The sequence below is a fragment of the Paraphaeosphaeria sporulosa genome (genome assembly GCF_001642045.1).
Source record: "Paraphaeosphaeria sporulosa strain AP3s5-JAC2a unplaced genomic scaffold CC84scaffold_2, whole genome shotgun sequence".
Taxonomy (NCBI): domain Eukaryota; kingdom Fungi; phylum Ascomycota; class Dothideomycetes; order Pleosporales; family Didymosphaeriaceae; genus Paraphaeosphaeria; species Paraphaeosphaeria sporulosa.
This window is the reverse complement of record NW_017253361.1, coordinates 919,744-947,589: the sequence shown is the minus strand read 5'-3', so window position 1 is coordinate 947,589 and position 27,846 is coordinate 919,744. Positions and strand designations below refer to the sequence as shown.

At 53.6% G+C, this 27,846-nt stretch overlaps 11 protein-coding genes and 2 non-coding genes across 13 annotated transcripts; 6 read left to right on the top strand and 7 right to left on the bottom strand.

Moving 5' to 3' along the window:
* The first annotated feature begins 1,082 nt into the window (after positions 1-1,082).
* CC84DRAFT_1160656 (uncharacterized protein) lies at positions 1,083-2,923 on the top strand. The gene is made up of 3 exons (XM_018177546.1): positions 1,083-1,316; positions 1,495-2,225; positions 2,277-2,923. The coding sequence occupies exons 1-3, from the start codon at positions 1,224-1,226 to the stop codon at positions 2,680-2,682; spliced, it is 1,230 nt and encodes a 409-aa protein (XP_018039885.1). The 5' UTR covers positions 1,083-1,223; the 3' UTR covers positions 2,683-2,923.
* A 525-nt stretch (positions 2,924-3,448) lies between these two features.
* On the bottom strand, positions 3,449-4,213 carry CC84DRAFT_1172083 (uncharacterized protein; the record flags this gene model as incomplete). The annotated part of the gene is made up of 1 exon (XM_018179954.1): positions 3,449-4,213. The coding sequence occupies one exon, from the start codon at positions 4,211-4,213 to the stop codon at positions 3,449-3,451; it is 765 nt and encodes a 254-aa protein (XP_018039884.1).
* Positions 4,214-6,085: 1,872 nt separating this feature from the next.
* CC84DRAFT_1212939 (uncharacterized protein) lies at positions 6,086-6,589 on the bottom strand (the record flags this gene model as incomplete). The annotated part of the gene is made up of 1 exon (XM_018182489.1): positions 6,086-6,589. One exon carries the CDS (start codon positions 6,587-6,589, stop codon positions 6,086-6,088), a length of 504 nt encoding a protein of 167 aa, XP_018039883.1.
* Positions 6,590-7,225: 636 nt separating this feature from the next.
* CC84DRAFT_1235083 (kinase-like protein) lies at positions 7,226-8,511 on the bottom strand (the record flags this gene model as incomplete). Its single annotated transcript, XM_018183838.1, has 2 exons — positions 7,591-8,511; positions 7,226-7,488 (listed from the first exon to the last, which is right to left on the bottom strand). Exons 1-2 carry the CDS (start codon positions 8,138-8,140, stop codon positions 7,226-7,228), a joined length of 813 nt encoding a protein of 270 aa, XP_018039882.1. The 5' UTR covers positions 8,141-8,511.
* On the top strand, positions 8,358-9,058 carry CC84DRAFT_439433 (uncharacterized protein). Its single transcript, XM_018186284.1, has one exon. It carries the CDS (start codon positions 8,516-8,518, stop codon positions 8,993-8,995), a length of 480 nt encoding a protein of 159 aa, XP_018039881.1. The 5' UTR covers positions 8,358-8,515; the 3' UTR covers positions 8,996-9,058.
* CC84DRAFT_439428 (uncharacterized protein) lies at positions 9,059-10,895 on the bottom strand. The gene has a single exon (XM_018186283.1). The coding sequence runs from the start codon at positions 10,733-10,735 to the stop codon at positions 9,122-9,124; it is 1,614 nt and encodes a 537-aa protein (XP_018039880.1). The 5' UTR covers positions 10,736-10,895; the 3' UTR covers positions 9,059-9,121.
* Positions 10,896-14,755: 3,860 nt separating this feature from the next.
* On the top strand, positions 14,756-16,067 carry CC84DRAFT_1137238 (NAD(P)-binding protein; the record flags this gene model as incomplete). Its single annotated transcript, XM_018176142.1, has 5 exons — positions 14,756-15,074; positions 15,232-15,319; positions 15,403-15,682; positions 15,757-15,840; positions 15,904-16,067. Exons 1-5 carry the CDS (start codon positions 14,779-14,781, stop codon positions 16,065-16,067), a joined length of 912 nt encoding a protein of 303 aa, XP_018039879.1. The 5' UTR covers positions 14,756-14,778.
* Positions 16,068-16,374: 307 nt separating this feature from the next.
* CC84DRAFT_1255542 (uncharacterized protein) lies at positions 16,375-17,234 on the bottom strand (the record flags this gene model as incomplete). Its single annotated transcript, XM_018184547.1, has 1 exon — positions 16,375-17,234. One exon carries the CDS (start codon positions 17,232-17,234, stop codon positions 16,515-16,517), a length of 720 nt encoding a protein of 239 aa, XP_018039878.1. The 3' UTR covers positions 16,375-16,514.
* Positions 17,235-18,929: 1,695 nt separating this feature from the next.
* Positions 18,930-20,356, top strand: CC84DRAFT_1255541 (carboxyvinyl-carboxyphosphonate phosphorylmutase). The gene is made up of 2 exons (XM_018184546.1): positions 18,930-19,382; positions 19,454-20,356. Exons 1-2 carry the CDS (start codon positions 19,230-19,232, stop codon positions 20,231-20,233), a joined length of 933 nt encoding a protein of 310 aa, XP_018039877.1. The 5' UTR covers positions 18,930-19,229; the 3' UTR covers positions 20,234-20,356.
* Positions 20,357-20,791: 435 nt separating this feature from the next.
* On the top strand, positions 20,792-20,878 carry CC84DRAFT_t27. The gene has a single exon. It is a non-coding gene; the product is annotated as a tRNA-Asp (tRNA).
* Positions 20,879-21,468: 590 nt separating this feature from the next.
* CC84DRAFT_t28 lies at positions 21,469-21,575 on the top strand. Its single transcript has one exon. It is a non-coding gene; the product is annotated as a tRNA-Lys (tRNA).
* A 2,771-nt stretch (positions 21,576-24,346) lies between these two features.
* CC84DRAFT_439298 (uncharacterized protein) lies at positions 24,347-25,610 on the bottom strand. The gene has a single exon (XM_018186280.1). It carries the CDS (start codon positions 25,431-25,433, stop codon positions 24,618-24,620), a length of 816 nt encoding a protein of 271 aa, XP_018039876.1. The 5' UTR covers positions 25,434-25,610; the 3' UTR covers positions 24,347-24,617.
* Positions 25,528-27,193, bottom strand: CC84DRAFT_439347 (HAD-superfamily hydrolase). Its single transcript, XM_018186281.1, has one exon. It carries the CDS (start codon positions 27,081-27,083, stop codon positions 25,788-25,790), a length of 1,296 nt encoding a protein of 431 aa, XP_018039875.1. The 5' UTR covers positions 27,084-27,193; the 3' UTR covers positions 25,528-25,787.
* Between the last annotated feature and the right edge of the window lie 653 nt (positions 27,194-27,846).

Sequence of the window (27,846 nt, the reverse complement as noted above, 5' to 3'; positions counted from 1 at the left end):
AAGGCATGAGGTCTGTGTGCTGTCCTGCGCAGGTATGTGTGGTTCTGGAGGACAAAAGATTTGCTTTTGTGGCGCGGTGTGTGTTTCGGCGGAGAATTTGGCGACAATCATCGCGTTCCATTCATTTCGACATGCCCACCTAGATTGGAGAGATTACGGGATACGTCCTTCCGTCCTTCGTCCTTTGTGCGCGAACGGCGAGGCTACCGTCTCTTGGGACTAGATACTTGTTCCTCCCGCGTTGTTGGTAATTACCGAGAATTGCTTCTTTCGGTGAGTCGTCGGTGTGCGTAGTGTCAGAACTTGGGAGATTGGTGCTCGTGTTGCATGACGGAGGACGGAGGACGAAAAGCCAGGCGAGGAGTGAGGAGGCTGTACAGGGTTTGATGCTCGTATTGGGGATATCGACTGTTTGCTTGAGTTGATGTGAGCAACATAAAGCTCCGGAGCTTTTATGCAGATGCTGCGCCCATGAGTTTAAAGCTGTGGCAGGCTTTCAGTTCGTCTCTGGAATCCTTGCGTATCCACTTTTCTTATATCTTTGCTTTAGATTCGTCATGATCATTTACATTCCTGTAACTGGCTACCTTGATGATCACCATCGCTATATCTGTTCCGCTTATACAAAAGTGTAGTATCTGCGAACGAATCGCTCGTCGAGGATATGCAGATATCACGAAAACAGGTGGGAGAAGCGGAGCTCAAACCGCCTGCCTGGTGTCACTGCTGCATCTTTCCGTCCTACATCCGGAATATTTTGTGCTGCTCCATTTACACGAACACTGGTCAAGTTAGGGGTTAAGGTGCAGTTGATGGTTCAGCTTCACGACTAGTGCGAGGCACGACAGGCCTGTGCATAAGTGAATTACCCTCCTCGAGCCAAAACGAATGAAGCTGTTGATGATTTATGTAGCTGATGAGAACTGATTTACCGAATTATAGTCCTACTAAGCACGTATCTTTGTTGTTCGATAGGAACACACATCGACCTGGTACTAGAGGCATTCGGCAACAGCTTTCTACTGTGTTGTCTGTTAATACAAAAGCGGGTTAGCGCTCACGCTTGTCAACCCCACCTGCTACTCCGCATACAGATTGCTACTCGACACAAACACTTTCCCGCCATTAGGACCAAAATTTGAGTACTGTCATTTCACGCTAGGATATCAGACGTTCCTCTTCACGTACACCTTGTTTGAATTGACGTTCTCTCAAATCGAGTCATGGGAGACGTCGTCAGCGCTTTCAAGCGTCTGTCGCGACCGCAAACTACACCAACTGGCTTGCCCAATCACTGGGTCTTTCAGTCTCGACATGTAAGTAACATATATTTCACAGCAACAACCAAATTATGTTAGGGGTGGATATGCTGCAGAACAACACAACGCTCGTTCGCAGGCTCCCACCCATCCGTGCTGCGGTTACAAATTTCCGATTACCTGGCATCAACTAGTTTACAGTTTCACAGAGAAGACTGACTTGCCTTTGGCACAGGTGCCACTCGAGCCGCCTGGCGATCTGGTTGTTGCCGTGCATCCTCAGAGCAGATACCAGCTAACAGCAGGCCCATTCCAACTCACAACGACACTGACCACCAAAGAGAGGGCTGAGAAGGTGCTTCCTCACCTGTTGCAAGTATTCATCAACGAGGTTCAGGGCCCCGACGGGAGCATCGTCGAATCGAAGGCTCCATGGAGCTGGTCCACTACCGATGAGGCATTAGCTATGGCTTTGAAGCCTCTATTCTCCCAGCATGGATTTCCAGAGGAGCTTCAGAATATCAAAGTATGCAGTGGGGACGAAAAGGTTATCGCCAACGAATGCTGGGATGAGTTGCTAGGTCGGTTGGTGGAGTCTGTGAGCGAAGACGCACGATCGACGCGCAATCAACCCGCTATTCAAGAGGCTGGTTCCGGTGTCCAGCTCGGCGACGAGACGAAGTGCCACCGTTGCCAGAAGGATCGTAACGACACGGCATCGCCCTTGATGAAATGTGCCGCCTGCAAGAAGGCTTGGTACTGCTCTCCACCTTGTCAAAAGGCTCATTGGAAGCAGCACAAAACTGCGTGCGTTGCGAACCGTCCGAGCAAGGATGCAACTGCATCATCCGTTGATGCGCACAAGTTCTACAACACCGTGGCTCACCAATCTACTGAGGCCAAAGCACTCGCTGCGACGCTTAACCTGGAACTTCCTACATCAGCTGCCGCCCTCGAAGGCACAATGTAGGTGTTCATAAACGGATTGGTAATATCCTAACTAATGCATACATCCAGGAAGCCTCTGCGACGGCTCGTCATCACAGGAAAGGACACCGCCACCAACATGCAGCTGCTCTTTGGTCCACAGTGGCGCGACAGCCTCCTGAAATCATACGACGAAGTTCGTGCCCAAGTGCTCTTGAATCCTCCTCGTGGTTCTCCCGCCTATGTCATGGCCGCGAATCTGGACAACGGTGCCCCAGCTTGGTCCCCTCGACCACCGAGCGAGTCCGAGCAGCGCAAGGTGGACGAAGTGCGAAGAATGCAGTCAGCAATTCGGGCGCGTGTGAGCGCTGGCAAGTCTCCCTCGAACGCCGATATGCAGGCCATTCTGCTGTCGTTCGGGGCCAATTGGATGGATCATCTGCCTCTCTACCAGCTTGCGGTCAACACAATGGACCAGGGTGTCCAGGTACGTTGAGCAACGTCAACAAGACCAGTCAACACATACATGTTCGAGGAGAGTTTCTTGAGTTCTCAGTCGCTCGAGGAAGAAATGTGACGCCAGGTCTGGTACGTGCTCTGCTGGCTTTCCATGATGCCCGCGAAGAGATGGTAATGGAAATTAAACGCTGCGATCATTACGGACTGAGCAGAAAAAAAAATTACTCAGAGGCAATTCTAGAATATCATAATCCCAATACACATTTTTGCTTTCTGGTTACCGAGAACGTATTTTGCGTTTCCGTGCGTCCACTGTGGCCGGGTAGGCCCATCGGGTGCGGGGCTCATACGAGTTGAGAAAAATTCAGAAAAGTCTTGTCCGTCAATCATATGCTGATATCCTGGAGGTTGCAATCGCCTTCTGCAATATCTCTCGTCGTACATCCGATGCCCGTCTTCTAAGGGTGACACCCGTTCATTCTCACTTCTAATGCACAGGCACCAGAAATCGAGCACATGGTAAGCTTAGAAGACAGCCCTGGAATTTCTTAGTCACACTTGTACTGAACGCCTGATAAATAACGACCCTCAACTACATACAATGCAAATTTTAACTTAAGGCTGGACACTTGGCCATAGCCATACAAACGAAGCCTCAACGACGCAATGTCCTTAAGATCTCGGCACTCGAGAGTCCGATCCCATTGTTTCCGTACGTCGTGACACAATCGTCTCTACGTCATTCGTGAGCAGGGCGGCTCCGACCTGTCACGTCGTGTGCGCTTGGTTCCTGTTCATTCGCTTTAACATTCTGTCGCTTCCGGTCCTTGTTTCCTCCTCGCTCCGCTCTGCTCATAGACAGGCCGTCTGTCACCAACCAGTAGCGTCCTGCTTCCAGAAAATTCTTTCTCTATATCCCTGTATGTATGGACCTGCCCACCAAGTTCTATCGTCTTCACGGTCATCCGGCCGACAACGTACTGGCTGCCAAGTATTTGGTCGGCCGCAGCCTGAGCTGCTCGAGCACTGTGAGGATTGTCTACATCGTGAGCATTGGTGGATACTATCTCTCCGCTCACACTTGAGTTGGAAGAGCGACCAACACCAAGCGGTGGGATAGCATCGAGATGTCTAAGGAGCGCTGCTCCGGTTATCTCATCTTGGTCCTGCTGGGAGTCCACGGCCAGAAGCTGTGGCGATGCAGGTCCAGGTGGCTGCGCCCCTCCGGTCTTCCGAACATGTCCCTGGGACTTCATTGTCGGAGGCTGTACAGGCGCAGGTATATTCGGAGGCGTTCCTGTCCTATCTGCCACGCATGCGTAGGAGTTGTTCCGTCTTTCCCGGTCCCGTACAGGTGCAGGCTGAATCATATGCTGCCGCTGGACTGGTGCGAACGCTCGGCCACGAGAGAGCTCAAGCATCGTGGTTTCCAGCTTGCATTCGGCCTGTTCGCCAGCTACGCACGCGGCGCAATCTGACGCCCGGGGCTGCATTGTCCGCATCGGTAGGGGTAGGGACGCTTTCGGCTCTTTTGGTAGCGGCAACGTTGAAGATGTGTTCGACTCCATCGTCGGGAGACTTTCGCAGTCAGCAGGCTGGAATGCCTTCTGTGTAGCGTGTGTGCTTACCTTTTTGTTTGAATAATAGGGCCTGTTGGCGTGGAGGGGTTGGGTATGAATTTGCAGCGCTTGTCTGCGACGTTGTCGAAATGCTCTTTCCCCGGTTGTTGTCAGTGCTTGTTTCAAAACTGTCAAGTCCACCGTTCTGGTGTCTAATTCAGCAACTTTGTACAGCTATTTATGGCTATCAACGACGGTATTCTGGCTGATTTGACGCAATCATTGTGTAGCGTCTAGTTTTGATGTCGCTGACTTCCAAAACTATGGTAAGATCCACAGCCAACCGTGGTTTCGGAGCGCTATAGTCTGTCAGGCAAGTACAAATCGTGGATCCTACCTCTAGTAAAATCTCAATATTATTTAATTCATTGACGCCGTCGTATATCCAAGAGGATCGCGGGCGTGGTGCTCATGGTATGCACGGCAAGAAGAATAGCTCCAATATATGCCAAATATCCTCCTCTTCCGGCGAGTCTACTCTGGACTACAATAAGCACACAACTAAAATCACACGTGGTGAAAATAGTAGTGCGATACTCATGCACACTTTTCTCTCTGCGCAATGGGAAATAGTGAACGTGAGTGAGGCGTTACCAGCTCCGAACACGTGGTGCAGTAAAGGACCACGATACTCTCACCGCGCACCCATGCGCGAGACTCGACCCTAAGGATATATGTACATGCTTCCTCGCATCTACCGGCCAAGCAAATTCGAAAAGCGCGTCTTGTCCCACCCAGCCAACCACTAATAGCCCACTCATCTACCAGTACGTCACTGCAGCAAACACGCCAGACAAACGCTGAAAGTGCCATATAGCTCCACATAATGTCTGTCCCTGAGGTCGAGGCTGCGTCTTCAGCACCCGCAACGGAGAATCACAGCACCGCTCGAGCTTCAGCGTCGGGCAAGGAGCGCAATGCGAAGAAGTTCCTCTCCAACGCGAAGAAATGGTTTCAGAAGAACGACAGCGAGAGCGAAGAGCTTGAACCAGGCTTCTTGGGTGATTGCTGGGCTTGTGGGGCTCGTCTTGAGGTAAGATGTCCTCGAGTGTTTGCTTTTAGGAATTGTTGTCCTTATGAATGGTGTAGTACACTGATATTGGTGTGACCGGTATCGAGTGCCTCGACTGTCGTATGCCGAATTGAGCATGTGGCTACGGAGATCTTGAAGAAGATATACCATCTCTCTCTGGACGTGTCAAAGGACAAGTGTGGGAAAAAGTTGGAGGCATGCCGACCGTGAGGACCAGAGCAGGGGTAAATGAGGCATGATGGAGGTTCCTTGGTTTATCTAGGTCATATCTACTGAACGTTTCATGGCCAGAGTGACTCCTCAACAGTACTTCGAGTGATTAAGGAGTGCGTTGCACATACAATCCATACTGTTGACTACAATGCCACAAGTCTTGTTCAGGAAGTCAATGCAGCTTTGAGCCAGATCGTGATCACTTGGTAATTCGAAGACTGTATATCCGCATAATCCTTTGCGGGGAACAGCTCGTCAAGATCTCGTAAATTGCAAGCTACTTATGCCTTCCCCATATCCACCTGATACCATCCCAGTATACTTATTTCCCCTCCGCGACATCCACCGCAATAGAATCACCGCTCGGACTGCGGATGCTGACGATAGATACAATCCACAAACTACACCATCCAACTCAGTCCCCGCCTCACGAAAAGCAAGCCCGCTCCCACCTGCAACACACGCACCAGACCCGCTGTGCTGCCAACTCACCCCGAGTGCTGTCTGCGAGCGTTTAGCTAATGCAGCACTTCAACCGCTCATACTTCGATCACATACCTCACCTGACCCAACTCTCACATAACAGCGCAGTTATACCCGCCCGTAGGCACCTGCACGATACCTGGCACACGAGCATGCACCACCCTCGCGCACGTCTTGCGGAGCAGCTTGCTTGACGCAGTCTTGCATCCATTCTCGGACTCGGTGCGCGAGATGAGGAACGTGGCTCGGACTGGGGTAGAGCTTGTAGAGTCGATGTCGGGTTGCTCGTCCCCGTCTTTAGAATTGGCCGCGAAGGTGAAAGTCGTGACAACGATGGCCGCTGTAGTCCTACCGGGTGGAATGGATGGGAGGTTGACCGACAAAGGAGCCGACGTGAGGGTAAGGAAGACCTTGGCGATCTTGCTCCCACTGGAAAGAAAGCCAACCAGCAACTCCCTCCCGCGCAACTTGATGCCAGAACCGCGCAAGACGCGGAAATTGCACATGGCGTAGACCGCAGGAGCCAGTTTTGCGAGAATGGAGAATGCGGTAGCCACCATGGCAGCGGCGAAGATGAAGAAGATTCGAGAAGACATGGTGGACTGGTTGCAGATGCAGATGCAGACGTGCGTGGTAAGTGTCGGGATCTGCGAGCAAGTGTTGCGTCCGTTCGCAGGATCGTAAGAAGAAGATGGAAGATGACGATGAAGTATGTTGCGTAGAATAGACGTCGAAGTGCAATATGTGTAGTGTAAGATCTAACAAAGTAGAAGCTGCGGAAAGGAGATAGATATACAGCCGTCTTCCAACCCGTCTAGCATTGTTCCTGTCTTCATATTGTACGACGACAGAAAAAGTGGAGGCTGTGACTGCGAGCTTGAGGTGTGGAGTATGTATCGCAAGATCGTTCGTAAGCATTGTCTACGGTCGAGGGAGAAGAGCGAGACAATACTTAGCTGGGCGCACGAGGCCGTGTAAATATTGTTCTTGAAGTGGGACCGCGAGGTGAGGTGAGAGGTGGCGTTGATACGGGAACAATACTAACGCACGAGCGAGCTGATGCTGGATGGAGCTGGGAAGCATGGAGTGAATCGTTCAGAGAACCGAAAGGTGACGTCACACTCTCTACCGCGAATGACCCGCACGATGGAGAATCGTGTCCATTGGGTGGTCGTGACTTGTAACTCAGCTGCCGAACCGCAGTGAGATGAAAAGCGAGGGCTGACGCGCACTCAACCCAACATACTCCTTTTTCTTCCCCTCAACCGCACATCCTCCAACCTCTTCAGCACCGCCCTCGCCCCCTTGAAGCTCTCCCCATACGCATTCAACACCTCCTGGAATAATGGCTCCGCCTTCGGATGCGTCGCCGCAAATGCCCTTTCAAGCACATACAAGTCCACCGCGCGATCCTCATCCTGCAGATTTTGCGTAGAATGCGAGGCCAGGCCGAAATCAATCAGCACGATGTCGCCCTCCAGCTCATTCGTCTGCTCTCGCCCCTTCGCCTCCACAGACGGAAAACTAGGCACCCCGCCATCCTCGGCCAGCATCCTCATCTCGCTCGTCGTCATGCGGCCCTTCCTCCCTTCCCCACTCACACCTTCCTCCCTCCGCTCATCCTGCCTCACCATTAGATTACTCGTCGTCAAGTCCCCATGCACAACCCCGATCCCATGCAGCCTCCCCACGGCCCTCCCCACCCTCCCCATCAACCCCAACACTCCCTCCTCCTCCTGCGCCCCCCGCTCCGCCCACCCATCCAACACCGCCCTCACCGTCCTCCCCTCAACCCACTCCAACACCAACCACCCCGCCTCCCAATCCGCGCCCAGCACCCCCGGCACATCCACCCCATCCCGCTTACACCGCACCAGCACGCGCGCCTCGGCGAGCAGCCGCGCTTTTGTGAGTCGTCGGTCGAGTACTGGGTGGCGGTAGGGTTTCGGAGGGCGGTATTTGACGACGCAGGGCGTCTGTGGCGTGAGGAAGGTAGACTTGTAGACGAGGGCTTCGGCACCTTGGGTGAGGACTTCGAGGTTGGAGGCTGTGAAGGGCGAAGGGAGCGTGTGGAGGGGGCGGTCGGTCGGTGCGGGAGAGGGCGCGCGGAGGGGCGGCGCCGTGGGCTCGATGGTCTCGGGCGCCATTCTGGCGGGCGTGGAGGTGTCGCAGGACACTGTGTCGCGGAACAGTATTTGGGTTTGTGACGGTTCGTTGAGGCAGGCGAGAAGTCGTGCGTTGTTGTGGCGAGTGAAGGGGTGGGAAATTTTGTATTTACTGAGGTCGCACCTGCCCCGCTAGAGCTCCCAGCGCGATGGGTTTATCGATAAGTTCAGCACCACGTCCGCCGATCGTCATAGACAGCCGTTGAGGACAAGCGGTGGAAGCGAACATAGGGCTGAGAACCAAGATCGAGATCGCGTCGCGGGCAGACCCATGGCGTTCCAGCGATTTGCCAGGACCACTGCGTCGGCATCAACGAGCGTGCATGACATTTGGTGAGTGATGGTCGCATTCAAAACATGCTTCACGAGGGTCACGTTTTCAAGGCAAGTTCGAATTTATGTTTGAATGAGTGTTATTGCATTCAGGTAGTCATGCTACGTGACCACTCATATCTTCGTCCTAACGAATGCCATGCCACCCCGAAAGGCCTGGCTATGGAGATATCATATTCTAACTCCCCCCTCGAGAGAAACAATGCAAGCGAATGCAAGGAGCACCAGCCACAGGCCAAGGTGCTCGTTGGGTGTAAAGCCAATCCCCGAACTGAACATGTGTATCCTTCCAATCTTGTCGCACAAACTGGATTAAAGCCATCCACATGCTCAGTAAAACAGTTCGCATGTCGTGGAAAAGAAGAAGTTCGAAGAGGAGCCTCACTAGCAATGGCATACAGGTATGCTGCACGGCTAACGAGGCGACGAATGGTAATGGTATGGAAAGCAAACGCAACACAAACAGGCAACCGATCCCACCCAAAATGCACCAACAAACAATGACGAAACAAGGAAACAAGTCGTAAGTGGCCGTAATGTGGGAGCGCCAAACCTGACGCGGTAGAAGTATGAACAAGAGAGCCCGGTGGCATCTCAGGAGAGCAGCAGGTTCTCTCAGCCCAGAAGAATCTAGAACATTGAGCTCTTGCGCTTCTCGGCGGAAGTGAGAACAAGCGTGGGCATTCGCTGCCTCTGCTCCTCCGCGCGGATCTCGACGAGACCGCCACCAACGGAAATACCCTCATCGCTGCTGATGCTGTTGGCAGTGTACGATCGGTCGACAGTGCGGTCGCGAGAACGCTCCTTGGACGCCTTCCTCTCGGAACCGATGGCACCATTGGCAGCCGCGCGCAGGCTGCCGATGCTCTGTTTGCCAGAAAGGCTGCCGCTGCCGGCACTTCGGACGCTGTCGGTGTCGTTGTCGGACAATGGAAAAGACATCTCAGTCTCGCTCACTGGGCTGGTGCTACCGGCGCTGCCAGGACGCTGGGTACGGCGTCCCACACCAGCGCGAACAAGGTTGCTTACAGCCTGTCGGCGTTGACGAGCAGCAAAGTTCTTGCTGCCCTCGTGCTTGGTGGTAGGCTTCTCCTTCAGGTCTTCGATCGAAGGTGGTCCACGGGGCTGACGAGTAGGGTGCTCTCCTGCACGTGCTTGGCCGGGACCGAAAGTGCCTGTGTTGGGAGTGGCCGGAAAGCCTACAGGGCGAGCAAAAGCAGACTTGGGACCCTCGGGAGCCTCAGTCTTCGCGTCCAGAGCAAGCGTAGAGAGAGTCTTTTTGTGGCCGCGGCGGAAAGCGTTGGCGGATGGCGGCGGAAGCGGGTCGAAGTTCTGGGGCGGCGTGTTCGACTTCTTCGGGGGAGAAGAGCTGCGTGAGGCCCAAGGGCTGGGGTTGGACTCGTTGGGAGGCGACACCTGCACGGTGGGAGTGTTGGACTTGGGGGGAGAGTGCGCGAAACCAGGAGTGGGCGGTGGTGGAGAGTGAGACAGACCGGCAGCCTGGAACTCTGCCATCTCCTGCTGCAGAGCAGGGTCCACCACGTACTGGTACTGGCCAGTCAACTGGTTGTAGGCCAGGTAGACACCGGGCTGGCCGGTCTCCTGGAGCAGAGCGTTCTGTTGGGTTTGCTGGCCGTAAGGAGTGTACGCCATGTTGGGGAACGACTGCTGGCGCATGCCGCCGCCGAGGTTCATGTTGCCAAACTGCTGAGCAGTGAGGTTGAGGAGCTGCTGCTGAAGCTGCTGCTGGCGCTGGGCCAAGTAAATCTCGGTCGCGAGAAGCTGAGCGGCAATGTTGGGGTCGATCTCACCGTCCTCAAACTGAAGCTGAGGAGGTGCAAGAACCTGGTCGTACATCATCTGCTGCTGGCCGTACTGCGGGGCGCTGGTGAAACCGGCGCCAACAGCAGTCTGCGGCATGCCCTGGTTTCCGTTGAAGCCCTGGCGAGCACCCACATTGTGCTGACGCTGGCCGTATGGGGCGGACGCAGGAGGCTGGGCAGAGGTAGGCGTCTTCGGGGCAGTACGAAGACCAGCGAGGAGGTGGGAGCGACTAGTGCGAGGAGTTGCTACCTGCTCAGAGTTCTCGGCAATGGAGGCAACCTTGGGAGGAGAGGCGACGCTCAGGCGCTTGAGCGAAGCGCCCTTACCGCGCGATCCAAAGCCACCAGTAGGCATGCCGAGACCACCGGACTGGAAGTTGTTGTAGGTCATTTGAGCAAGACCGCCAGCGTCCATGCTCATTTTGTTCTTGTCTTGGTGCGAAACGCGCGAACAAAGAGTAAGGCTGAACAAAGTGGTGCTTTGGGAGGCACCTGGAAAGATGAAGTGAAGAGGTAGCCGGACGCGAGCTCACGGGCGGCGATGGAGGGAGGGGAAGCGCGTAGAGACTGCGGACGCACTCTGTGAAGTAGATATGGTACAGGACGTTTGCGTGTGCAGACGTGGAGATTGTCGCGCGATTAGCTGATTAAGGATCGTAAAGATCGGGTAGAGTGGTGCTTTGATCGAATACCGGCCGACGGGCAATGCTGAGTTGGGCTATTAACAAACGGCGAAGCTGCGGGATGCTGTCGTGGAAGGCACGGGCGCGTCGAGATGGGCGGGCTCGGCAGTTGAGGGCTGGCGACAGAAGCAGGCGGGCGCACAAAGTATGTCGAATGGAACAAGTGGTGAAGGTGAATACAGGAAGGGGTCAAGGACAGTGGCTGTCGAGTGTCGAGTCGGCGTCGGCTTGCGTGCTCTTCTTTCACTGGCGGGTTGTTGGGAGCGGCGGTACTGGCGCGCTCGAAGGGATCGAGATTAGGAGTTGTAATGCTGGTCCAAGGGACAACTATAAGATGCAAGCAGAAGCCGCACGAGGCAGAGAAGAGAGCGAGGGCGAGGAGAGAAGGCCAGGAGGGACGAAGGAAGGAGACAGACAAGTAGTGCGGGAAGCGGGCTGGATGGCGACTGTTAAGTGGGTGGCCCATGCCGGATGGGCGACGTCCGTGCGCGCATTCAGGGGCGGGCCACTTGACGATCCAGCCCTGCCTGCGAGCTACTGCAGCGGGTGCAAATTGAAACCGCGGCCGCCATGCGCAGCGGCGCCAGGCCCGTTCTGCGCCGTCAGAAATGCGTGCCCACGGGTGCCGAGTCCTGAAGGGGCGCCGATTGCTATGCGGCCCTGGGCGTGGTGGTGTGCGCTGCTCATGCCTGCGCTGCTCGTCCACGGCAGCTGCCATGTCGCATTGCGAGGCAGGTGCCCGCCTGCGGCCAGGAAACAGCCATGGCAGGAAACACGACCGCGCCTCGCTGCCCGCCAGGCGCCCGCCTAGCACACCGCACGGCGGGCATTCCTCGCGGTGCGTGCTGTGCGGTTGCGCGGTTGACCAGTGACCGGCCGCTACGAGCAGCTACACGCAGCCAACGGCGGCTACGCGTCCGCCAGAGCACGCGTCGGGCGGGCAGCAGCCAGTCAGCGCACGCCGCCCGGCCCAAGCCACGCAGACGTCTAATAATACCACCGAGTAGTGCCTCGCCGCCAGTCCCCAGGCTCCACGGTGCTGCGTTGGTGCACACGAACGACTGGTCGTCGAAGCCAATGCCGTCAGTCGGCGCACCTCGACGCCCGACGCTGTGCAAACCGCCCCAGACCGCCGCGCAGCGAGCAGACTCGCGCCGGACAAAGCACCTCGCGCCAGCCGGCCGGCGAGTAACTGCACCGCCGTCTCCATCTGGCTTGCTTCCTAGCGGCGCAGAAACTATCGAACTGCTCCATCGAACGAAGTCCGACCACGCGCCAATTTCGCTTTGGCTTGGAGCCAGTCCCTGGCATACGGGCTGCCTGGTCCTGGCAGGGGGCTCCCCGTCTCACATTGTCTGAAACGTCTCACCAACTCACATTCTTATCTCGCCAAAGCGCACGCAGGAACACAAGCCCTTGCCAAGGCCATCCGCTCAGCGACCATCGAAACATCTGTCCTTTCCCTCGGTCGCCCTCTCCCAAGGGCGTCGGCAGCGTGTTGGTGCACGTGACCCTCCGAGACCCAGTTTGGCTGCTGACTGGCTTGCCGCCCCAGCAGCTGATGGCGGCGGCTATAGCGCCGACAACCCAACGTCTCCATCAGTTACCAACAGCTCCCGGTCAAAACTCAACACCGGCGGTGGACACATGCGTTCGTCGCGGATTGAAGATGGCTCTTTGCGCCGTTTCACGAACACGTCTGACGTTCGTGGCATGACCGTGCATCCCCGCGCGTGCACCCCGACGCCTTGGAAATCTACGGTCGCCGGGGCCCGCTGCCGATTTCAACAATTCTACATGCAACTGCCTTATTGCAGTCACACGAGGCCATCGTGCGGCTGCAACAGCGGGACTGCCGACACCGTGAACGTGCACGTGTGGAGGGACAGACACGCCTCTGCCTCAAACATGAAGTCGTCCGAGGTGCCGTCCATCTTGAATTTTGCGATGCCCGCGTACAACATCAAGCTGTGGTCAGGGCGCATCTGATCGCAGAACCGAGGTATACTCCACCGATAAGCTCCGTCCTCACAGGTGGTATCTGGGGTCGTAGTTCGCATGAATATCGCTCCGCTTGTACCTGCCAATTTTCTGACCTCTATTCGACACGACACAGGTCCAGATCGCTGCAGAAACGCCCTGGTCATGTCGTTCTGCTCGCCGAAACATCTGATCGCTTTGCCACCTGGTGCCTGTTTCAACAGTAACCAGCCCTGCAATGGATGACATCAGCCGCTTGATCCTCCCTGCTTCCATCAATATCGGCCGGCGCAGGCTCCAATAACCCCAATGTTCCGCAAGCGCTGTGGCATTACAAGCATCACCGTACAAATATCGAAACATTGCCACGAGCGACAATGAGACCAAGCGCGGAGCCTGATGCATAAGCCAAAAGCGAGAGCCATCGAGCGTAGGGGTGGCTTGACCCTTGGAGTCACAGTCTCAGGGTTCCCGCCCCCCAGAGAAGCCATGTTTCAACCCTGAGGCCACTAGGCCGTCTGCAAATGCGCCTCATCCACTTGAAACCTTCCATCAGCCCTCGAGAACGTACGCATGCGCGGGAGATCGCCCGTCGCGCTTCGTCTGTACGTGTTCGGTGATGCTGCTGCGCTGAACTTCATCAACCGGGGCACACTGTCCGACATCGTATCGAAATGCTGATCACTCCCAACCGAAAGGCTTCTGAATCCCTCCGGAGGTGACAGTATTATCCCCAGTCTTGAATACATGCTATACACCCTCTAATCTTCGTGTTCCTACGTCACTCAAACACCCACACTATACTCACCTCGCCACCTCACTCGTCACCCCAAACACTCAACATCTTGAAGCACTTCACTCTGAACCCTCCCACTCCACCCCGGTGAGAACCGACTAAAGTCCCTCATTGCCCATATAGCATACCCGTTGTACGCAGGCACTGTCAGCACGTTGCCCTCGCAGTTGAGGAGACTATCTGCGTCAGCGCGTGCCACCGGCAAGTAAAGTCAGGGAGGAGGCGACGCACTCCCACATCTTGCAGCCGAAGTCTCTGACGGCGTCGTTAATGTACCAGCATGAGTTCACGTCGATGCTGTTTGGATTGTCAGTGTTGCCGTAATACTACTAAATACGCCAGAGTGGCAGGGGAGAAAGGAGGCGTACTCGGTGGCGTAGCACCCAGCTGTGTCTTCGCTTGGATGCTCTTTTAGCTCGCGTGTGGGGAAGAGTTTCTGCAACTTCCAGCCTTCGCAATGGGTCTGCGCGAAGAGTGGGTGAAGAGGAGGACGTACATGACGACTGACCGAGGTCTGTTATTTGATTGAGAAGCTCTGGATCACGAGTAGAAGGTTTCTATGGGAATGGAAATGGGAAACAGGATCGTGGACAATACCGAGGATTTATGCTCGGGGGTTGCGAGGCGACAGTGCTAATCTGCGGCGTTGGTGGCATTTACATCACGACGAACGATGCGTTTGCTTCATTGACGACTAGGTATTGGACGCTTGATTGATTGACTGTATAGCGTTGTCGTACTCACATCTTGGTTGCGGTGTGGAGTGATATACTAGACATCACGATCGCACAGCTAGTTGGGTTCGCTGCTGCCGATTGGGACTTGTATGTGAGGAGTGTGGTGAGTGTTGATGCCATAATACGGATCAGAAAACTACTCGATTCTGGTTGGCGGTACCGGTAGAGCTATACATGTGGTGACATAAGCGTGCATGTTTACACCAACCTTCGACCTGCATTTCCCCCACCTGCACTTCACACCGCCTCATCTCCTCCCCTCTTGATAATGGCGTCCGTATCTCCACGCTTCGACCTCTCCCTCGGGCTCGAAGGCACCCACGTCCTCGTCACCGGCGGCTGCGGTCTCATCGGCTGTGTTGTGGTAGACGCTTTCCTTGCTGCGGGCGCGAATGTTAGTGTCTTGGATCTAGGTGAAGTTATCGCGAAGCGGGAGCATTATCGTGGGGAGAAAAGCATGTATGAAGGCTTGGCGACGGCGAATTTGGGATTCTACGGTGTGGACATTCGGGAGCACGAGAGTGTGGCGGGAGCTTTTGAGCGCGCAGAGGGAAGTGGGTTTGGGTAAGTCGGGCTTCACCGAATCACTTCACTTTTCACGGCGATGACATCAGGCGGCTGCTTAGGTCACGCGCACAATGAGGCAGCAGAACCGGGGGGCTGGATGTGAACAAGCCAACACCGTGGGCTGAGAAGGGTCCTGGCTGACGCGCGCGGATAGACCTGTGGAGTGTTGTGTTGCCCTTGCGAGTCTGGATTTGAGCAGTCTCCCAATGAGCGAGGGGGGAATATGCGATGCAGATCCGGAGGTGTGTCTCCCTCCCATCCACGCCATACCTAGAATCCAGTCATCATTCGAATGGTAGAAACGACTACTCATTGGCGAAACTAGGTCTGGCAATCTGTGTTCCAGACAAACATCTCAGGCACTTTTCTCACAGCGCAACGCTGGCTCCGCGGGATCCGGGAAACGCTTAAAGAACCTGGTGATGCTTCTAGGCTTAAGAATGTCGGCTTGATTATCATGGGGAGCGAGAGTGGGGCCTTTGGGGTCCCGGGCTGTCCAGCGTATGCAGCGGGGAAGGCGGCGGTGCAGGTTGGACTGCTGAAGAGTCTAGCGAGGGATGTGCCCAAGGTATATTTGAAGGGGAGGGTTAACGCTGTTGCGCCTGGTGAGTGGACGGAGTCTGACTAGGAGGAGGGGATCTGGGCTGGGCTGAGGTGAAACTTGCTAATGAGGTTGCAGGTGCTGTTGATACGGTGAGGTTCAGGGAGGAGTGTGAACGGTATCCGCAGGAGTGGGTTTATGCGGAAAGCGAGGCCACTGTTGGTGGGTACCTCTTCAATGTGTGGACTTGTGAAGAGTATTCTGCTGACGGAGAGATGTTGCTAGCACTGGCAAAGCCCGTCCCCCCGGAGGACGTGGCAAGGACGATTTTGTTTCTGGCGAGTGAGAGATGGAGCGGGAGTACGCATGGACAGTTGCTGCATGTTGACGGAGGCAAGATGGGACCCCTGGTTTGGCAGCCTGGCGAGGCGAAAAGGGCGCGCAATTGAGCATGTAAGGTTCGGTCGTTGATACGGTTACGATTCGTGTTAGAGGATTGAACAAAGCAAACAAATGCACGGCTGCTTTTACGGTGAGACAGGCCAAGATTTTGATCGATTAACATGCAGAGGAGTGTCAGCCACCCCATATGCCCACCCCCAAACCATACGAAAACGCACTCAAGTCCACTAGGCCAAAGAGTTTCAACTACTCTATACTCCAGCAGAGTCATGCGGCTGTCCCTTCGTCGACACTGCATCCTCAAGCCAGTATCAACCTTTCAATACGCACAAACAAGGAACAAGGAACTAACCAGACCCAGACCCCCACCCTACCCAGACACTTCTAGCAGCATCAGTCGGCTCGTCGACTTCGAAATGCCGCACATATCACCATCTCACCCTTCTCACATAAACCCACCCCAGCACCGCTCCTTCTACCCACCTCTGCAACGATTAAAAATCCTGCCCAATCCACCTCAAACCCTGCAACATGGCATTCCTCCTCCACTCCGTCCTAAGCCTCCTATTCGCCCTCTTCAAACCCTCTACCTCCTCCCTCAGCGCTGCATTCTCCCGCTCCAGTTGCGCAGGAGCGGCTTCCAAGCGTGTCATCTTATCAGGCGCATGCGAACCGCGTGTGTAGACGGTCTGTCGAGGTGGGGGAGGGGAAGCGACACGTGCGCGCGTTATACCAGCATGTAAGTGAGATTTGGTGGCGTCCTCAGGCACCGCGGGCCTGGTGTTGCGCGTGTTGGCGGCGTCCGTCTCGTTGTTCTGATCCTGCGGTGGTGAGGTGGTGTCGTGCAGGGCGCGCGCGATGACGGCTTCTAGGTTCGCGATGCTGGTGCGCATAGTATCCTGCACTTGCCCCATTTTCAGTAGTAAGGTGTAGATATCATCTGTCGATGGCGGCCTCGAGGATTGAGGGGCGTCGCGCGGGGTGTGGCCGGGTAGAGATTCTTTGTTCGGGATTTGTGACGGGGCGGCGTTTTCTGTTTGCTGTGCGGATGGATGTGGGCTGCTTAAGGTCGCTGCGGAGGGGCTTTGCGAGGTAGGTTTCAAGGGTATGGAGTAGAGGGTGGGGGATGTTGGATTGACTGAGTCATAGTCTGAGAGGGGCTGGGACAGGGTCTGGTGGAGTGCGATGAAGGGGTTGGTGTTTGGGTCAGACATAGTGTGCGTTGATAGCGCGAGAAGCTTGATGATATCGGAAGTGTATTGAGGATCACTATGGTGTGCTGGGCGACGCGGAGGCGGTAGTTTTGATGGTACGGTGAGTTTTAGGTTCCCAAGTAGAGCAGTTCAGGTGTGAGCGGCGGGATTTACATAGAGATGTTTGATGCTTCACCGCCCGTGGCAACATCGCACGGCTCTTGCTGTCTCTTTTCAGGCCGTTGAGGAATTTAAGAGCATAATTCTGGTTGATTCTAATATTTGCACTGGAGCGCTGCGTCTGGAGTCTAATAGAACTTTTCGAAGCTTAAACTAAAAGCGTATAGAAAATGGCCTTGCAGCTCTATTCACGGAAGTAGGAACATTTTGGAACTTGGTTGACATATCTGTGGAAGATCGGATTTCTGTTTGGTCATTGGAGTGATGTCACAACAGGATTACAGCAGGGTAAGGTAACGAGCCAACACACAATACATCTGAAGGGCTAGGTGTTAATCGTAGTGCTTGTCCCAAATCCTTGATACCTCGCGCCGAAGTAGTTATGTAAAGCTGTTTTAAGGATTAGTTTCTCTACCGAGAGCATGCTGCTTCTATTCTTAGAGAGACCACGGATGCGCATCTTTGAAATACTCCAGATGGACCAGTACACGTTCGCCGGTCTTGCATGTTTATCTTCCCGATGCTCAGAGTGTTTTCTTGGTCAGTCAATCTCGGGGCGGAGTGAATGTCTGATTCTGCTCCTAAGTAGCCAATGGATGAGTATATCTGCACAGAATCATAGTTCCAGTATGCACTAGGCGATGTTTCGGTCACACAATGCATGGATGTCTTCTTCGATTTTCAGAGTATGTTCTCGTTGATCGGTCAATCTCGGAGCGAAATGGATGCCTATTGCTGCTTTTTCTGGGGCAAAATCGGGACTCTTATCCCGGAGTACCACGTCCAATCAACAGCAGAAGTGGTTAATACTACCCAACTCCATTTCGTCGAGGTGGTTCGATGTACACGGATATATAGGGTTGCTTTTTATATAGATCCACGCTGTAGCATTCAGTCGATCTTCCGGGAACCAGAAGAGTTGTGTCTTTCACTAATAATGAGGATCTATTGCATAACATCATTCGACGGTTTTGCGTCGCCGCAGCGAAGTCATTTCCAAGAGGTGAAGTGAATACTGAGCTGTTCAAGCATCAGCTTGATCCTGGAATTATGTAATCTTCACAACGGTGAATGATCTCAAGGATAAAATCAAGGACTATCTGTCGGCGAAGCCATCTCAAGCCTCTCTCATGTCTTTGCATCTTGACGCGCCCTAGCCTTCACGCTGAACATCGGCGAGTGTTTTAGCCCGCACTCCCCACGGAACAAGATGAACTATGTGCAGCCGCTCTTTTACCACGGATGATACACTTCCGGTACCCTTTCCCACGCTTCTACTCCATCCCGCAAGCGATCATTTCCCAGGAAGGCGCGCGTGCTACCCTCGCATCCACTATCACAGCAACGCCCCTCCCCATTACACAATTTCTCAGCTCAGAACGCGATAGCATACCCATGTTGATGCTGGCACTCAAGTTGTATGTTAAGTGGAGTCTAACCACAGGTCGGCTAATAAGAGTCCACCGGGCGGCGAACTTCGGCGTTGCGCCTTTACGTCATGGGTATTGCGGGGTTCACGATGCCTGTCTGCGGCGAACGACAACCCCTCTCCGACCACGAGAAAGCTGCCCAGAAAGGCAATCGGCTCGATTGGCGTGGCGAGGCTGAGAAGAAATCGGCTGCATCCGCCGAACAGTGGATGTCTTCGTTTTGTATAAAGGGGAGGACAGGCCGAGTGCATGTTGTGGGACTATAGCATATCTGTGAGATCAAAATAGTGTCTACGAAGCTACAAGAACATTGTGAAGAATCAAAAAGTTTGAAACTTTGAAAAAGCTGGATCTTGATCGAATCGGGAAATTTGCATTCTCGAAGAAAAACTTTGAAGGACTCAAGATGGCGCAGATCAATGGAAACAAGCCACTGAGCGCAGTGCAAAAATTGAGGATTATGCTCTCTGATCCCGCCAAGTTCGTTGTATGTCCCGGCGTCTATGACGGCTACACCGCACGCATCGCATTGGCGGAAGGTGCGGAGTGCTTGTACATGGTAAGTCCTACTCGAATCACCACCACCCTCGATTCACCTAACTTGAGATCCATGAACTAACAATTCACTAGACTGGTGCAGGAACAACAATGTCACGGCTCGGAATGCCCGACATGGGCCTCGCACAGATGTCAGATATGCTCACCAACGCTTCCATGCTGGCCTCCATCTCCCCGCACACCCCGCTCATCGCAGACGCAGACACCGGGTACGGCTCCGCTCTCATGGTCTCCCGCACAGTGTCATCGTACATCCGCGCTGGAGTCGCAGGACTCCACCTCGAAGATCAGGTCGTTACCAAGCGCTGCGGACACCTCCGTGGCAAGCAGCTCGTCGACACAGAAGAGTTCGTAAGCCGGATCCGCGCAGCCGTCATGGCGCGGGAGCAGAGCGGCGGGGATATTGTAATCATTGCGCGGACGGACGCGCTGGCGGGCGAGGGCTACGCCGAAGCGCTGAAGAGGCTGCGGGTTGCCATCGCCGCGGGCGCAGAAGTCGCGTTCCTCGAGGGCGTGACTACGCGGCAGGAAGCGGAGAGTCTCACCCGTGATCTGGCGCCGACACCGTGTTTGTTCAACAATGTGCCGGGAGGCGTGTCGCCGGACTTCAGTGTCAAAGAAGCACGGGAGATTGGGTACAAGATTGCTATTTTCCCGCTACTAGCGCTGGAGGTCGTGTATCCGGCTGTGCGAAATGCATGTAGGGAACTGTTGGATGAGGGGAGTGTGAAGAGCGTAGAGAAGGATGGGAAGAGATGGGGCCCTAGGGAGCTGTTCAATGTGTGTGGGTTGGACGAGTTGATGGAGTTTGACCGGAAAGCTGGGGGAAAGGGCTATGTTGAAGATGCGTAAAAGGGAGGGGATCATTTGTATTGGACTTTCAGCGAGCATGGCTTGGAGTTCTGGGGGATGCTTTTGTTTGTTGGAGATTGAGTCGATTAAGACCATGCATGCATTTAGCATACGAGTCCTATCTGGATAATGAGAGTAGAGCCATCGAGAATGAACTCAAAGGTATCGTTTAAACGCACTTCGAATCTTATGAGACATGATCAAGCCATCGGACAGTGTAATTTGAAAGGGCATTCCCGCCTCATGACGCCGCCGAACTGCAGCAGTGTTCATAGGCCATTCCAGTTCAACCCCAACCTGGATAGTACCATTGCATTTTGAAAAAGCTAGGAACTGGAAGAAATCTGAACCGTCGAGCATGCATCACTAGCTCCGTGCACTATCTATCCGGTTCAGCCGCGGACCATCGCTTATCGCTTCCCACAGCACGCCGCACAGCACAAATCCATCACAGCAGTGACTTGGACTCCTGGTTGCCTTTCGAAAGAATCTTTTGAGTTAGATATATATGCAAACGCTGGTTGACTTCTCATCAAATTAGTAAGCAACAGCTTCCAATCTTCCTTGGTCTAGTGGTCATGATTTCCGCTTGTCATCGCAAGATTACGAGCGCGGGAGACCGGGGTTCGATTCCCCGAGGGAGAGATTCTTTTTGTGTTTGAGTATAGTTTTCCACTCCTGTATACAAGATTGGCTGCAGTGCCATGGCTGGATGAGAGCGTTCGTGTAGGCGACATCTCGGCAGCAGTGGCGTCTTTTTGCTGGCGCAGCATCACACGAACAGGTGAAATCAAAGCTAGCTGAAACGACTTTGTAAGATTGTTGAATGGAAGAGCTGTTTTATGCATAGGATTAACGGGAGCTGTCTTGGGCGGTCCTATCACACCAGAGAAAGATGCCAGCTTCACTCCTTTGTTTATTTTGCAGAGCATGGATATGACAGATCTTTGGACTTCAGTCCACTTTCCGTGCATGTATGCGATTTACCGCACTACTTTGCTGTCGCGTGCCGCGGCCTACTAGGTGCGTGCGCAAGGACCTCGCAAGAAAAAAAAATCTGTACCGAAAAAAAAAAAAAAAACACTTTCCCATGCACATGCTCGACCCACAGCAACAGCAGCAGAAGCGCTCAATAAAGAAATCACTATTTGCGCCGTTCTGCAATCCAAAATCAACATCCGAAACCTGGTATATAATGCTATCACTGGGTGAAGTGTTCATCAAATCACCGACTAGCCCGGCTAGCTCAATCGGTAGAGCGTGAGACTCTTAAGTATTCACGGTCTAATCAACTCGATTACTCGGTATCTCAAGGTTGTGGGTTCGACCCCCACGTCGGGCTTCTTTTTTTCGAATTTTGTTCGTTGGAAATACGAATGCTATAGATATGGGAAGCGCGATTATATATATGTATCTGTTGGATGGTAACGTGACTTGAGGAAACGTCATGCTACTCAAATTGAGCTGATGTGATTCCTCCGCTGTCGGCGCGAGTTGGGTTGTCTTGCAGTGCACATACATATGCGCCTTCGCCTCTTTTTGGCAGTGTCGTCCTGGCATTGTAGGTAGAGTTGTTTTGACCAGTATAACTTTCGGGGCCTGTGGTTGCATATGGATCCTATCTAGTGCGTAAGTACAGTGACAATACCTGGTAAGTCACAAGCCGGAAAAGCAATGATATCAAGACATTTGAAAATTGAGCAGGTGTGGTAGCTTAAAATGGCATTTACCTATGTTACCTAGGTACGTTCGACCTGGTTTTCACTGAGATTTGGAGCATCACAGTTGACGCCTAGCTTGCTCTTTTCAGCGATCGTTGTCCCGCAGCAGGAAAGATGAGCAGGTGCCAGCCACGGTACCATGTCTCCATTGTCGGGTCGATGATGTTCCTATCAGTCAGGCTCGTCTGCTTGCAAGGCCGCTATTCTCCCGAAATCATCGACAACCGATCGCTTGAAAACTTAGGCCACCGGCAGTACACCGTATTCTCAGGTGGGATATTCACATGTCGAGGCGATTTTACATGTGTGTTTCTAGACGTTGAGTAGTTGTTGGGCCAGGCAGTCCCGATAGGTTGGTTATGTAGTGGAGACGCGCGCAATTGAGCGTCCTCTGTTACTAAGCTGCAAGTTATGTGGTCTATACTTCTCTGGGGCTTATCTCGAACGTGAGATGTGGCACTGGTAGCGATGGGGCGCGCAGAGGCGGACAAGCTCAGACGGCGTCAAGCTTCCAAAATGTGATACACCTCATGTATATGCCGTGATCAGCAATTACGAGTGGGGAAAGTAAGGCATCCGGCCCGCTCTCCAAGAGCTATAGACAGTATATGTAAGTTGATAGCTTCAACACAGGGCAAGACACAGCTCCTCCGTAAATCCGTTTGTCAACATACTGTTGAGCGTTGTCTGCCTACAACGCTCTCCCTCGGCATCTGACATAGTTCTGATAATGGTCATTGGGATGGCGTTTTGAAACTTTTTCGTGTTTCCTGGAGGGCTACAGAGAGAACTGGATTCGGGATTTTGTGAGCGTCTGTCCGGCAACTCAGCCCTCCGCTTGTGAACGGAGTCGTCTGAATTGCTTCCATCGTAAGGTCCAAATCCACGTTACAATTACCCCTAACTTCCTCTTGGGCATACATTAACTGCATTTGTCCGAGTTCATGGAGCTACATAAAGCATGTGTGACGATACGACCGCAAGTCCCCCGGATAGCACTACTCCTCTCGAGGAGTCGAGCAGATATCTACCAAAGAGGTCTTCGATGATCTTAGAGAGGATATAAAATGAGATATATTACCACATCTCTACGCTCGTGCCAGAGTCAACACCCAGAGGAAGTCATCTGCCCCGGATATCTTAGACGTGAGGTCTAGACGCAACGCAACCGGACATGATCCTCGAGAGGGTCTGCAGATGTTGCAGCCTCCAGTCCGAAAGTCATAGATTTCAGGAACACCCTCTGCGCCACCGCAAATCAGCAGTGAAGGACGTGATTCAGCTACAACGAGCTTGTCTGAATGAAGTGGCCGTAGCGCACGTTGAGAGCGATTGAAATATGATGTCTACATAAGAAGGCTTATTACTTGGGCACACAGGCCGCAGTACACCTTTACGCTTGCAGTTTGGCCCGTAGGTTTATCAAATTCAGCAGAGATACTAAAATAATGTGCATGTTTACATCAACGAGAATGGATTCACTGGAATTTACCAAGTCTTTTTGGAATACAGAACTGTCTAGCAATACAACTAAAGGATTTTTCTTTTCTTTAGTGACCGAAGATAAGCTGCTGCTAAGCATATCAGATATCCTGCGCTCTAATCACAATTACATTGATTCATTGTCCTGGGAGCAATGCCTACTTGCGTACAAATCACAATGCTTTAAAAACAATCTCAGACTTATGAGGCTGATAATGTAGTAGGTACATACTGTTTATTAGTACCTTAATCTTCTGTTCATCTTCAGCGCATAAGATGACGTCTGGAGCCGAAAGAGAACGAGAGTATATTTCAGCCCTCTACGCCTGGAGCAGAGACCTTCAATTGACACAGACGCTGAAAGCTTCAGCTATCAAAGGGATAATCATCTCGAACGCATTGAATCACTGCGAAATTGAATGTACATTGCGTATGTTGACATCAGGAATCATCATTAAGATAGAATCGAGGACAATGACGAGCGATGGGCATGCTTTTGAACACATGAAAATAGCCTCATACGCTTGGCTTGTAGCACACGTTGAACACTCGAGTACTTTCTCGAAATCAACAATAGTCATAACCTCTTCTTACCTGCCTTATCATGTTTCAAGAGTACTACCGACTCTAAAGGTTTGAACTCTCCCACGGCCAAGCATCGCCAAACTCTTTCACCATTTTCGGTATAATTCTGCTGTAACAGTAGCATAAAGAAAATTTCGGTGAGAGTGTGTTGCAGGTGATTTGGTCCGTCGTCCGTCAAGCGTCCTAACGTTTCACACGGATATTATCACATAGGAAATTGGCACTGGCACTTTAGATACGCGGGAACACGCCCGTCTAGACCCTTCAATCGTTGCAATAGCGCCAGCAAGCGCGTTGCAGAAAGAGTGCCAACAGTGCGCAAAAGGTTCTCCTCTTTCTCCTATGTGTTCTGTGCCCAACCGCCCCGCTGCGTTGTAGCAGCCTTAGGCGTTCCCAATATCTCTGCCACACCACCAGCGGGGCGAAACGAAGCGAAGTCGCCCAGAAACTTCCATCGCCCGGGGCGCCGAGAACCCACAAGCACAGCTCGGATGTCATCGGGGGAAAGGGGATGAGGATCGCGAGACTGTCGGGGACCAGGGGCCCCCGCAACGCAAGGAAAATCCTCAACGACGTCGCACCCATCGTATCCCAGATCAGCACGCAGGGGACGCCAGCCCACCGCCAACGCGGCAGCGGGAAATGCAAACGCAAACGCGAGCACATCCCCTTTCATCTCGCACATGCTTCGAAAAACATTCCAGACCCGCCGTCACACCACCAGCGCTGCCTCGCGGTTCCCCGGCGCCCTCGCAGACATGGGTGTGCCTGCCGCACATCGTGCTTGTCGTCCTTGCCAGTGTCGTGTCGTGGAGCTGCAGCCCTACGCGCGCCCCTGATCTAGAACGACTCAAGACCCACTCCCCAACGCCCAGTTGCATGCTCCACCCCCGCTGCCCACCCAGGCGCATCCAGTCGCGATAACGACTGCTAGCCGCGCGGAAGGCCGGTGCCAGCGGGCTGGTAAGCGGCACAAAGAGTGGAACGTTTAATGAAAGGGTGGGCAGCGTGCGTGGGCGTATGCGGCTAGTGTGCGCGGGGTGTTCCTGGTGGCAACGGTGCACTGCCGCGGGCGTGGGAGTCGTGAGACTAAGAGTCGTGGTGGTCAGGATGACGATGGGAAAGGAAGGACAGGATTCGCCGCCGCGGCGCGGTTTGGGATTTATGATTTGGTCCGTGGTTGGAATCGGGCCGATGGACGGCACTGGAGAGCTGCGGAGCCTGGATAAGATAACTGGCCGAGCCGAGGTGCGTTGGGCCGTCTGAAGAACGGAATGGAGGCTACGGACGTCTGAGAAGCATTGTGAGTCAGGAGGGAAGCGGATGTGGATCAGCGTTGAGACAAAGCAGTTGCAGCCGGATGAAAACGCTGGGTGACACATTAATCGTGATTGCAAAGTGACGATATGCATACGAGACTTGAAGCAACTTGTAGATCGCTGGAGGCGAACATCGAGCAGAATGTTCACGTTCGCTGCCTTATCGTGATCAGTCTAACTTGGAGTTGGATCACGAGTGGCGATGGAACATGTTGACTTGGCAACTATGAAATTGTATTGCCATATACTCTGCCTTATAGGTCTTAATAAGCTACGCAGCTTTAAGCTGGTTGGTATCATAATATCTATCGTGCTCTTGTAGTGCAAGACGTGCGGTATAACAGGCGCATGCGCCAATAAGAAAGGTAAGAAAGGAAAAAAAAGGAAATCCAACGCCGAACGATGCTATGCCGGAATGACTAACGCTTGAGGAACGAAATTCAGATCTTATAGATCGAAGCACTCGGAGAGGACACCGGTCTGGACCATGCTGGCCCTCAGAGCCTTCTTGTACTCGCGCTCGATTCCGTGCTTGACAGCGTCCAAGACGTTTTCGACCGTCGCCTTGGGCTCGAAGCGCGGCTTGCTACCCTTCTGGTAGACCCCAGTCTCGACAAGAATCGAGTACCAACTGTTGTCGGACTGTTCGTTATACTCGTTGGTACCGCGAATATCGGACTCGGGTGTGTCACCAACGAAGTAGACAGTGTCGGGAGGAGAATCGATGCCGTGAGACTCTTTCCTCCACTGCTGGAGAAGACGAGTAGCAAACTGGAATGTACCGATCTGAGGCTTTCCGAACGCAGTGGTCTTGAGGTCCTTGCCAGTGACAGCCTTGAACATAGCCTCCAGGCTTACACGAAGAGCGCCCATGCCAATGCGAGTCAGGTCGTGACCAGCGGACCAGACGACGTCATTGTGGCTGAAGTAAACTGGCGGGCCCTCGTCGAAGGTTGCGGACCTGGAGCCGAGGTATCCTCCCTTGGACATGAGCAGGTCGAGGATAATCTGTTGGTCGGATGCCCAGTCGCGAGAATCGGCGAAGACAAAAATCGCTTCGATCTTGACCTCCGCGAAGTTCCTGGCGCGCGAGTTCTTGTATTCCTCTGGAGTGAGCTTCCTGAAGGGAGTTGTGTCTTGGTTGTCTTTAATGATATCGCCAGGGGTGACAACATCCTTGAAGCCATAGCCCTCGGCAACAATACGGCACTTCTCACCCTCGCCGCCGACGACGAGAACAGTGCCATATTTCTCAGCCATCTCCCTCATAGGGGTGTGACCGCAAATAAATTGGCCGGGCGAGATCTCCATCTCCATTTGTTTGCTGAGCTGTACGCAGCGCTCCTCCTCAGTCTTTCCCCCTCCGTTGGTAAGAAAGATGTAAGGAACCTTGACACCGTACTCGTTCTCTCCGTTGAGCATCTTCATAGCCTCAACAGCTTCCGGGATGGGTCGGCCTCCTCTGATGAGAACACCATCAATATCGAAGGCGAAAGCATACTTGTCGGTGACAGTAGTTTCCCGGGGGGTTGGGGGTGTGCCAGGAGATGCAGGGGCGTCGACGTGGTGCCTCGCCGTTTCCATAGCTGTAGCAATTTCGGAAGCATCGCTGGGTGCCATCAGGTGCTTTGGTGGTACAACAACAGTGGGTCCCATGCTAAGCGTGTCTCGAGAGGCCTCATTCGAAGAGAGGCGGCGAACACGATCATTGCCGCCGGCAGGTTGCGCGAGCTGTGACAACATGATGGGCGAGGATGTGTGAGGTACAAGTGGGAATGCGCTCGATTGATGACAAAGCTATGGATGTAGCTTTGTCGCGATACTATAGATTGGACAAGCCGTGTTTGTATATAATCTCGGTTTTGCGGAGGTGGTGCGGGGACTCCAGGTGCTCGTCAAAGAAGTGGGTGGTGTGGAGAAATGGAGGTGTGTGCTTTCACCCAAGGGCGATGGGTAGAGAGATTTATATGCAGACAGAAAATAATGGATCATTGGGCACGGTATGTGGCACCGCTATTGACATCGACACTGCCCACGGTAACACTGGGAGGTTGCCCTGTCGATTGGGTGGAGTTTCATGCGTCATAGCCGAAACATCTGTTGAGCATTTTATTGCCCCAGGCCTACCAGAGGCGACTGAAAACCGGGGCATTTTGGGGAGCAATGCTTCCTCGGCCATGTGTGGTCGCTGCGCTGCTCTGATTCGGCGTCTCTTGTAATGGTGTTGCATTAAAAACGGGTACCAGTCCGGTGTATTCACAAGCTAAGGACGCTGGTGGTCAGCCAGATTCGCATGGATTCGAAGTACGTACCAAATGCCGTACAGACAACCTTGCATCTCCATGTTGACGGCCGCGCGTGGGAGTATTATGGGTCCGCAGTGAAAAGTTTGATGCATAATGACGCCATTGGAGCGGTATTGGGCCTAGTAGGAGCGAGGATTCCTTATCGGCGCGTCTCTCTCCAAAAGAACAGCGTCAGGGACCGAAGAAGGCGTTGATCTGAA